We start from the raw sequence: 11,796 nt of genomic DNA, 5'->3' as shown, positions 1-11,796 counted from the left end.
TCGCAGTGGTTGTACTCCCCAATGGCAGTCGGAGTCCAAATCTCTCCCTCCATTCGTGTCTGCTTCATCAGGAGAGAGCAGTCACAGTCGGAGTTCAGATCGGTCCCCATGGACCGGCCCTTTCCCTCTTGTGTCTGTCTCTTCTCTCTCTAACTCTGTCGTGCCCCTGACTTCCTGACTTGGTTGAACTGTGAAATGCATTCTCCACTCAGGTGCATCTTGTAATGAAATTAAAAGGACGGTCATTCTCGGAGTTGATCTCCACTGTGGTCGATCTTCACCACAATTGGAGATAATGAGGTTGACATTGTGGCCATTGCCATGACAAGAGTGATGTGAAAAATTCAACACCAATGTCAGTTGTCGTAATTCTCAATTTCTGAAGTTTCACTTTCGTTGTATTTACATTTTTTTAATCGACCGCTTGTGTCTTCCTGATGTGGACTAAAGTCCAAAAAAAAGGGGCTGTCCAAGACTGGTGTTGATTGGAAGCATTTGCTAATCCGTCGCAATGCCTCTGCCCGCCCGCTTGTCGGGATGTGGAATTGTTCAGCATTATGTGGACTCGTCTGCAATGAGGAATAAAGAGGGTTTTCTAGAGCATCGGAGAGGTCATTAATAATTATCAGGATTCCCCCAAAGCAGGTGATTTTGGCAAGTAAATGGGGGGGGGGCAAGTGGTTTGCCCCGCCCATGGAGCAATTGCCCCTTGATGACGCACAAAGTCATTGTGCCCATCAAAAACTTGGGAGATGTATGGTTTGTAATAAAGATTTATTATATGGTGTCTGTTTGTTTGTTTCTCTTCATATTGCAATAAATGGATATTTTAGGTCAACTTATGCACAGGAGCACAACGCCATTGAATAAATTCATTCACAGATGTTTAACAGGATCTGTATTGGATCAAGGAATTATCTACTCAATACTGAACTCATAGAGCGTAACCAATAGGTGGACTTGAAAAAAAAATTTAATTGCTTGATCTGTTATGTAAATATATGTCAAACTCGGTACAGATGATGTGAAATGGACTGTGAGTCGGCAGTGAAAATTGTCCCTTATTGTTCTGTCACCTCGTTGCTAAATCCAGTATAGAAAGCAATCCCCGTGTTTAGTGCTATGCTTGTTCAGTAGGCCGCAATAGTCCTTTCCATCGAGTATGAACGGAAAGGACATTGTTCACAAGTGGTAATTGACTGAATGTTATACCGGCGGCAGCGTTAAGTGAGTGTGGGTGTGGTCTTGCATTTCTGGACCAAAGTTGTTTCTGCGTCGGAGAGTTCCATAGTCTCAGAATCTGGGCCCTGTGATCGGTATATATTTATTACAAAATGGCAGACCAACTTTTTGTGATTGGTTTGGAAGTTATCGTTGATATCGTGTTCGTGTTTTGATGTGTATCACAATGTTGGTTGTGCCTGGACATAAGACCAGGGAGCACAGCGGGGCGAGAGTAAAATGATCGAGGGAGAGGTAAAAGGGGGCCTGCCATCTGGCTCCAGGCTAAACTCAATCGATGTAGACTAGGAAGAGGACTGGGCCGAAGTCGCTACCGAGCCTTTACTGAGATAGCAGATGAGAGTTTGATAAACACACAGAGATTTGCCGTTTTGATACAGTTGTGTTGATTTATGAGTTGGGTCCTGCGTCCACTCAACAGGCTGAGTTTTTGTGTCGATATTTTGATGTTCGTGACTGCAGGTCCAACGCCCAACCATGCTGGGAGGGCGATGGCAAACAACCAAGTGCATCTCAGGTGATTTGGCAGCATTTTGACATGCCATGAGGAATGATGACTTGAGATGATGAATGATGTCAACGGAGATTTTGTTTTGTCAAACTTTTACAGACATCAATTTATGTACCACATGCAAGTCACATCTTTATCTTCTGTACTTTGTGTTACAAGTTTGGAAGAAGCAGAGAAGGAAGAGAGTGAACGATGTCTTTAGTGTATTTTATAAACTGCGTAAAATACATACTATACATGTACAATACCTTCAGGAAGTATTCACACTCCTCGACTTTTGTCACTGATCTACATAAAATACCCCATGATGACAAAGTAAAAACACGTTTTTAGAAATTTTATTACAAATTCATTAAAAATGAAAAGCTGAAATGTCTTGCGTCAAAAAAGTATTCACCCCCTTTGCTATGAAACTCCAAATTGAGCTCAGGTGCATCCATTTTCCTTTGATCATCCTTGAGATGTCTCTACAACTTTACTGGAGTCCACCTGTAGCCAATTCAATCGAATGGACATGATTGACAAATAAACACACCTTTCTGTATGAGGTCCCACAGGTGACGGTGCATGTCAAAGCAGAAACTCCACCATGAAGTCCAAGGAACTGTCCGTATAACTCTGAGATAGAATTGTGAGGAGGCATAGATCTGGGGAAGGGTATAAAACAATTTGTATCGTGTTGAAAGTTCCCAAGAGCACAGCGAGCTCCATCATTAAGAAATGGAAAGAATATTGAACTACCCAGACTCTTCCGAGAGCCGGCCGTCCGACCAAACTGAGCAACTCGGCAAGAAGGACCTTGGTCAAGGAGGTGAGCAAGAACCCAATGACCACTCTGACAGAACGACAGAGTTCCTTGGCTGAGATGGAAGAACCTGCCGGAAGGACAACTGTTTCTGCAGCACTTCACAAATCTCGGCTTTATGGGAGGGTGGCCAGACGGAAGCCACTCCTGATAAAAAAGGCACATGACGGCACACCTTGAGCTGGGCCGTCTTAAGGCATGGGAATACTGGGCAGTTGCCCAGGGGCCCCACGATTCTAGGGGCTCCATGCTGCCATATTGTTCATGAGAGGTCTCTTGGCAGAGTGGATAATCCTGTACCATCTCCGTCTGCACGGTGTACCAATTAATTATCATATATATTGTTCAAAGGTTTGTGTTGATTAATCCTCACTTTGCAGCATGTTTTTAAAAAAATGTTTAACATTGATTTTGTTGAAAGTACCAATAAATCTATAGGCTAATTTTATTGACTGTTCACATTTTTATTCCCGTGGGTGGGTGGGGGGGGGGGGTAGGGGCCCCAGTGCATTGCTTAGCCCAGGGTCTACAATGCTGTTAAGATGGCCCTGGGCTTGAGTGTGCAAAAAGGCATGTGAAAGACTCCGAGAGCATGAGGAAAAACATTATGTGGTCTGACGAGATGACAACTGTTTGGCCTGAATGCAAAGCACTACATTTGGTGGAAACCGAGCACAGCTCATCCCCCATCTAACACCATCCCTACCGTGAAGCATGGTGGCGGCAGCATCATGCTATAGGGATGATTTTCAGCGACAGAGACTGGGAGACTTGTAGGGATAGAGGGAACGATGAATGGAGCCAAAATACAGGCAAATCCTTGAGGAGAACCTGCTTCAGAGTGCAAAAGACCTTAGACTGCGGTGAAGATTTATATTTTAACAGGACAATGACCCCAAGCATACAACCAAATAAACAATGGAATGGCTTCAGAACAAGAACGTGAAAGTCCCTGAGTGGCCCAGTCAAAGCCCACATTTGAATCCTATTGAGAATCTGTGGAAAGACTTGAAGATTTCTGTTCACCCATGCTCCCCATCCAACTTGACAGAGCTTCAGTCAATCTGAAAGGAAGAATGGGAGAAAAATCCCAAAATCCAGATGTGCAAAGCTGATACAGACAAAATCCCAAAACCCAAGAAGACTCGAAGTTGTAATCATGGCCAAAGGCGCTTCAACAAAGTATTGACTCAGGGGTTGAATATTTATTGACGCAAGACATTTCAGCTTTTCATTTTTAATTAATGTATAAAAATTTCCAAAAACCTGTTTTCACTTTGTCATGATGAGATATTTTGTGTCGATCAGTGACAAATTAAAAAAAAAAAATTAATCCATTTTCAATTCAGGCTGTAACACAACAAAATGCGACAAAAGTCGAGGGGTGTGAATACTATCTGAAGGTACAGTTGATATATACATAAATGTGGTGTTAAACACAGTTGTGCAAGACCTACTCAACATGAATGAGTGATTAGCTGTCACACGAACATGTAAAGAATTTCCTTTCTCTCTCCGTCTTGTCTCTGTTTTTATGTCTTTCTATGTGCGGCTCTTTCACCGCATAGTTACACAGTCAATCTCCTAAGTTGGGCTTCCAGGGAGTCCCCTTGGTCCAGGAAGTCCAGGAGGTCCGGTCAATCCTTTGGGTCCATGAACCCCAGTCTTTCCCATCGGTCCACGCTCACCAGGAAACCCACTTGGCCCTAAAGGTCCTTGTTCACCAGGCTCACCGATTCGGCCTGGTGGTCCTTGAACGCCTTGTTGACCCTTTTCTCCAACTGGACCTGGTGGTCCGACTAGTCCTTGATCCCCCTTGATTCCTTGTTCCCCATGACTTCCAACATGACCTGGATAACCCCGATTACCTTTCCTTCCTGGAAGACCTCGTGCACCCTGTTTGCCCTTGTTGCCTGGAGTTCCTGCTTCACCTTTCGGTCCTTGAAGGCCATTATGACCTCGCAGGCCATATTCTCCTTTTTGTCCTTTTTCTCCCTTTTGTCCTGGTAAGCCAGGGTATCCTTGATAACCCTGTTGACCCTTCGGTCCTGGATCACCTACGGGTTGGAGAGATTTTAAAGTCACAATTGAAGCAGAGATGTTGAATATAATGAGGAATGTAAATTTCAGTGTACAAAAATGCAATGGCTTACATTTTGCTTACAGCAAATTGTATCAGGGCCATATATTTCATTTGCTACACATTTGTGAGGTTGCTAGATGGAGAAAAGGAACAGGAGGGAGGATGAGGGATAAGAGGGAAGGTAGGGTAGTGTGGGAAAGTTGGGGAGAGAAAGGAAAGGAGATTGTTGGGACAAGTGTAAATGGAGGGAAGTGAAGGGAGCATGCATGGGGAATATGAGAAAGAAGTGGGGGGAGGGTATGGGGAGAAGGTGTGGGAGGAGAGGATGTCAAAAATGTGCCACTTTTGTTAACATAATGGAGTGTTGGTTCCCACTGGAAATGAAGCAGGCACGTCGTATTTCTCGTCTGGGTCCTGTCATCTTACCCTTCTGCATGGTGAAGTTGAGAAGGAGTTCATCATGGTGACTGTCCACTTTTTGCAGCTCATCAATGACGGCAGAGAGGTTTGAAATCTCCATGTCGAGCTTAGAATTCAACTCATCAATCCTAACTTGTATCCAAGTGGAATCTTGTTGCAGCTGCAAAATTGTACTGTTCACATAGGCCAGGTCTTCGGTTCCTGAAGCAACACGTTGACCGCAAGTCGATTGCGTAGTTTTGAGATCGTCGACCAAATCTTGGAGGTGTTGCTCTGTCGAGTTTTGGTTTTTACGGATGCCGGCAAGTTGTAGTGCGTGTGTCGTCGCACGAGCATCCAGAGTAGCATACCTTTGCTGCGCTTGAGCTTCCAGCTGGTCCAGCTGTGCTGTTGCTCCACCCAACTCCTCGCCCTGCTTTCTGGATTCATTCGTCACGTTCGATAGTGATTCTTTTAGTACTGCCACCTATAACAATAAATGTCACATATATTGTAATGTATTAATTCATTCATTGTACATTGCAAGCTCACTGAGGAGCCTTATGGGGCCTGTTCAGGTAAATGGTTAAGCAAGTTATCAAGGGAAAACAATGAAATATTTCCCTACCTGGGAAGCCATCTCTGCCACTGTATCTGTTTGCTGTTGCACATCAGTGAAGGTTTGGGCGGATGTCAACTGAGCTTCAGCCAGCATGGTTGAAAGATGCAACGCTGCTGCTTGATTGTGTCTCATGGCCATGCTGGCATTGACCCACTGAGACCAGGCCCATGACTCAGCAGCATCCGCTCTTGCTGAAAGTCTTGCTGTAGCATTGGCTTGTGCAACTATAGTATCATTCAATACTTTCAGGAGCTCCCTGTCTGTTTGCCTTGCTTGTCTTTCATTCTGCATCTCTTCGTGAAGGTGTGCAGTTGTGAAAGCCAAACCTTGGGCGCTTATTTCGTATTCATCAGCAGTCCGGTTCAACAGAGATAATGCATTCCATACCTCGGTTATCTCATGAGCAAAGACTTGATTAGAAGAGAGGATGCTCACATGGTTCCTGGTGAGGTTGGACAATTGAGCGTTGCTGGCCTTGATGGAAGCAGCAAGATGGTTGGAGTCCTGCTGAAGAGAGAGAAAGGCCTGTTGGAGGTGAGTAGCTTCTGCGGAAATGAGCGAGGTGTTGGTGTTGGTTGTAGAAGGACCTGCTTCAAGAAAAGAGACAGAACACGTCAAAACAGGAAAGGATAAATAAGTTGTGCTTGAAATTGAGGATTGTAGTTGATGCACAAAATGTTAGCAAGTTCCACATTGAAATGTCAACATGGTACATACCAGTGGGGATGTTGTAATTGTTGTTGTGCATGCTTACATCTGGATATTGGTTAAGCACCACGACACAAATAATAATGCCTTCGTGGCACAATAGTGCACCTGCCCATTAACCCCACCTAACCCAACCGTCTTACTTTCAGGTTACTCACTGTCATCGCCTCCTCCTCCTCCTCCTCCTCCTCCTCCTCCTCCTCCTCCTCCTCCTCCTCCTCATCCTCATCCTCATCCTCCTCCTCTCATTCTTTCTTATTCTCTCTCATTCTCTCTTCTCTCTTCTCTCTTCTCTCTCCATTCTTCCTGTTCATTCATTCTCTTGCTTATGTGTTCCTCTGTCACTTTGCTCTTCCATGAGCCTCATTCTGGTATATTAAATCATGTTGTTGGGATTTCATTGTTTAGTGAATGGTACTTGACAGGTATTTTTTTTTAATTGAATAATAATGCATGTTCATTGCTCTTTGGAATTTAATATTTCATGCGTGTAGTTTTTAAATGGAATGGTACGGTGTGTTGCTTGGTTTCTGGAACACACCAGCATGGCATCCATGTTGTTTTTTTTGGAATATTAAGGCATGTTGGTTGTTCTTTTTGGGAATAGTATGGAATGTGTGCTATGTTTTTTTATTTTTTTTATTTTTTTATTTTTTCTTTTAGACGACTATGGAGCAGGTGTGATGTTTTAAAAAATTATTTTATTTCTATTTTTTATTGATTGATTGATTAATTGTTGTATACACAGTCAAGGCTCGTGTAAGAGAGAGAACACAGAATAGATCAGCACGCAACATAACAAATGGAACAGCAGAAGGAGAAGGGAGAATTCCAAAAGCAGGGCCAAAGGAGAAAGTAAACGGGGACGGACAACAAGGGATGTGGGTGAGGGTGAGGGGCGTGGGAGAATGCAGAGGGTGAGGGACGTGGGAGAATGCAGAGGGTGAGGGGCGTGGGAGAATGCAGAGGGTGAGGGGCGTGGGAGAATGCAGAGGGTGAGGGGCGTGGGAGAATGCAGAGGGTGAGGGGCGTGGGAGAATGCAGAGGGTGAGGGGCGTGGGAGAATGCAGAGGGTGAGGGGCGTGGGAGAATGCAGAGGGTGAGGGACGAGGGAGAATGCAGAGGGTGAGGGACGTGGGAGAATGCAGAGGGTGAGGGGCGTGGGAGAATGCAGAGGGTGAGGGGCGTGGGAGAATGCAGAGGGTGAGGGGCGTGGGAGAATGCAGAGGATGAGGGGCGTGGGAGAATGCAGAGGGTGAGGGGCGTGGGAGAATGCAGAGGGTGGATAGGATGGATGCAGGAGCAAAAAAAAATAAAGTTTTAGGGGAGGATGTGGGTGGCTTAATGGGTGTAGAAAATATCGTTTTGAATGGGGGTGAGGGTGGTGAACAGCTGTCTTGAAGACCTGGAGGGAAGAACGAGATTGAAGAGAATGTGGAAGTTGGTTCCACGGGTTGGAAAAAAACAGAGGAACGAATGAGTGGAGATGAGCGATAATCTTGGATTGAGCTAGTTTCGTGAGAAGGGGTTGATGGTGCACCACGTGCACCCTGCAGAATCCTGGGGGGGGGGGCGGGGGGCAAAGCACAGAGAGCAGAGGGTGCATGATCAGAAAGGAGGCGGAAGAAGGCAAAGGGACCGCTGAGCTGTTGGTGATGGCAAAGTGATAGGCCCACAGACTCTGCTTCAACGCAGGATATTCTGACGATTTTGAAAGCCTTGGTTTCAATGGCATCAAGCTGAGCAAGGTGTGAGGCAGGGGTGCCAGCCCAGAGGGGAGAGCAGTATTCCATCAAGCTGCAGATGAAGGCCTTGTAGGTGGATAAGAGTTCAGGTGTGCAAACGGAGAACTTTGTATGACGGAGGAGGAAGTGTTGTTTTTGAATAGGGCACACATGTTAATTATTTGATATAGTATCAAAACACCTACTTAACCCAGGCCAGATACATTCAGGAACACACAAGCCTAAAGTGACTGCGTAGGTGTGTATTTGTTTTTCTTGAAGTGCCAAGGGGCACGGTGCAAACACGCTCTCAGACACCTCTCTGGATCTGGTCTTGCCCTTGGCTGTCCATTGTTGCGCCGATGGCTGTGCTCTCTCTCTCTCTCTCTCTCTCTCTCTCTCTCTCTCTCTCTCTCTCTCTCTCTCTCTCTCTCTCTCTCTCTCTCTCTCTCTCTCTCTCTCTCTCTCTCTCGGGATGGGGTGGGGGGAGGTCTGGCACTCTAGGCTATGTGAATCCTGTTCTGTGAATTTAAGAGAGAAGTGGAGAGCTTTGTTGGTGCTGGCTGTAAGAGAGGGAGTGTGGTCCTGGCTGTATGTGTCAGAGAGAGTGAGAGTGAGAGAGAGAGAGTTGTGTGGCACTGGCATGGCTGTATGTCTTTGTGAGGCATGATTGTCTAGCCTTATTTTTCCAGCCCTCTCACCCCCCTCCCTTGTGGGTTTTGGACATGTGCTGTGGATGTCCCAGTTGTACGAGGTAGTACACGGACCTGCTATGGTTGCAAAAACCCAGCGTTCGATCCTCCGTGGTAACCAATGTGAAACAGCCATCGTAGAGTGTGATTGATGTATGAAAGTACAACGGGGGTGATTTATAGATGAAACACGGAGGGGAGATATGAGAAAGAGACTCATGTGGATAAAGGATGACAGGGAATCAAACTACCGTCAGACCCCGCAATTCACGGGGGATACGTTCCTGGAAAATGCCGCAAATAGCATATCCGTGAATAGTGGGGCATTGGTTCAATGGCAAAATGGGGGGTTAGGTTCTCGGCGGTTAGTGATCCATGAGCAAAAATCAAAAAATCTCATGAAAAACCGTGAATATGTTCATGAAAAAAAAAATGCAAAAAACATCGCGAATATGAGCAAAGCAGGTCGCCTTGTATAAACTGTGCATACCCGGGTCCGTGAACAGTGAATCTACGAATAGCGGGGTCTGACAGTATCTATCTATAATTCCAGCATTCTCTGTGTGTCTCTGTCTGTCTGTCTGTCTGTCTGTGTGTCTGTCTGTGTGTCTGTCTGCGACCGCCGTTTCTCGATGACCGCTGTTTCCGATCTGATTGAAACTTGCTAGGAATATTGCCCGGGCCCTGCGGATGTGCCTTTTCAAGGTTTGATATCAATCGGATGAGCGGTTCCCAAGTTACGGCCATTTATCTGTCGACCAATGACAAGACACGGTGCTATGACGTCACGAATGACGTCACAAATAATGTTTATTTATTTATTTATTTTCCCCCCACGCTTGACGTCACAATTCTTCTTCTTTTTCTTCGTTTGGTATGATGTCACAATCGACGCTGGGACCTGAGTATGTGCCTTTTCAAGGTTTTATATTAATCGGACAAGTGGTGCCCAAGTTATGGCCATTTATTTACCAAACCAATGGCAGGACACGGTGCTATGATGTCACGAATGACGTCACAATTAATGTTTGTTTATTTATTTTTTTGTTTTTTGTTTTTTTTGTGAATACATTTGTGAATACATTTACAGAGAGAGAGGGGTGAGAGAGCAGGGAGGAGAGAGGGGGTGAGAGAAAGGGGGCATCACAATTCAAGAGAGGGGAGAGAGGATGGGGTGAGAGAGGGGGAGTGAGAGTGGGGGCGAGGAAGAGGGGGAGAGGAGGGTGAGAGAGGGGGCAAGAGAGGGGCGAGAGAGGGGAGTGAGAGAGAGGGGGCATCACAATTCAAGAGAGGGGAGAGACGAGGGGACGAGAGAGGGGGGTGAGAGTGGGGGTGAGAGAGAGGGGGAAGAGGGGATGAGAGGGGCAAGAGAGGGGCAAGAGAGGGGAGTGAGAGAGGGGAGTGAGAGAGAGGGGCGTCACAATTCAAGAGAGGGGGAGAGACGAGGGGGCGAGAGAGGGGAGGGAGAGAGGGGGTGAGAGAAAGGGGGCATCATAATTCAAGAGAGGGGGAGAGAGGAGGGAGCGAGAGAGGGGGTGAGAGTGGGGGCGAGAGAGGAGGGGGGAGAGAGGAGGGGCGAGACTAGGGGGGAGCGAGGGGGGCGAGAGAGAGAGGGGTGTTGCAATTCTTCTTCGTTTGATATGACGTCACAATTGACGCTGGGTAACTGAGTATGTTTCCCAGGTGTTTCCCAAGTTATGGCCATTTCTGATACGGTTGGTCCGATCTAATTGAAAAAATGCGCCAATCCAGTCGTTGTTTACGAGAGCGAAGGAATGAAGCTGCACATACTGGCACGCCTCACCCACGAGAGAGGGTACTGGCACGAGAGAGGGGGAGAGAGGAGGAGGCGAGAGAGGGGGTGAGAGGAGGGGGCGAGAGAGGAGGGGGCGAGAGAGGGGGGGTGAGAGGGGGGTGGGGTAAAAAATGCCCCAATCCAGTCGTCATTCACGCACCTACGGGCACGCACTAGTACATACAATTCAGGTCGATACTAAGTGGGGTTTACAAACGCTTATGCTGACACACATTAGGATATAACTACTTAATAATTAACCTCGAAGTCATTTTCCTAATATATATATATATATATATATATATATATATATATATATATATATATATATATATATATATATATATCACATGAAGGAGAAGGCATCAATGCTCTTTTTGGTTCAGTGTAAGAACATTAGTCAACAATGGAGAATATAAACACAATATTTGGGATTTGAACCACTTGGGATCCAAGCATCTATTGTAAGTTTTCTGTTCAGATGAGAACATCAAACATACCAACCCAGGTAGTATCACTTTCAGTTTGCAGTTGAAATCATTGCCATGGTGAGTACAATCATGCAACAGGCTGGTATGATATGAATGATCAAACGTTTGCGCACACACGCACATAGCTCTCGGACACGTCAATTATTCTATCGCACGAAAACGACGAAAAGAAACCTTCCAGGATGTGTCTGCCACACAGTATCCTGTAGTCCAATCAACAGATCTGGTAGAGGCAGCTGGGATAAATGGGGGTAATAAAATAATATGCTCTTCAGGCAACGTCAACGATCGCTGATGAGATATTCCTCTCATGATGTGTCTCATACCTGACACTGCTGTATGGCCTTTCTTGTGGGTGACGAGGTATGCACACTCACCTCTGAGCTGTCTAGTCTGGGTTCAAATCTCAGCCGGCCGTAAACTGTCATCCTGGCATTTCACAGTCGGGGTGATTCATCAATTTGTGTGCCGTCCCTTGGGTGGACGTTGAACTGGGTGTCCTGTCTTGGTGGACAAAAAGGATTCCATGGTATCCTTCGTGAAGAGTAGGTAAACTACTACTGGCTCCATGAACAAGTTTCAAATTCCTGTTCTAACCACCTCTAGGGAAACATAGCATCAGCGGCACAGCCGCACTCCCAGAATTGATGCAAGCACGCAGCTACATGATAATATGGAGTGCCTCATTGAGGAGCAGGATCTGCTTTGTCAGCTACACACGAGC

At 46.1% G+C, this 11,796-nt stretch overlaps 1 protein-coding gene across 4 annotated transcripts in view; it reads right to left on the bottom strand.

The window, feature by feature from the left end:
• Positions 1-757: 757 nt before the first annotated feature.
• LOC147009899 (collectin-12-like) overlaps positions 758-11,796 on the bottom strand; it is a 19,893-nt gene continuing 8,854 nt past the window's right edge. For 2 of the 4 annotated variants that reach the window (XM_085861487.1, XM_085861489.1), the window contains exons 5-7: positions 5,669-6,252; positions 5,068-5,527; positions 758-4,615 (exon numbers count right to left, since the gene is read on the bottom strand). In XM_085861487.1, coding sequence (XP_085717613.1) covers positions 4,143-4,615; positions 5,068-5,527; positions 5,669-6,252 — 1,517 coding nt within the window. In that variant the 3' untranslated portion in view covers positions 758-4,142. The remainder of the gene's footprint in view (positions 4,616-5,067; positions 5,528-5,668; positions 6,253-11,796) is intronic. The other 2 variants (XM_085861488.1, XM_085861490.1) reach the window with 1 other exon arrangement.

This window comes from Eptatretus burgeri, chromosome 17 (assembly GCF_056783735.1).
Source record: "Eptatretus burgeri isolate ZD-2024b chromosome 17, Ebu_testis_v1, whole genome shotgun sequence".
Taxonomy (NCBI): domain Eukaryota; kingdom Metazoa; phylum Chordata; class Myxini; order Myxiniformes; family Myxinidae; genus Eptatretus; species Eptatretus burgeri.
This window is presented reverse-complemented; position numbering and strand designations above follow the sequence as displayed.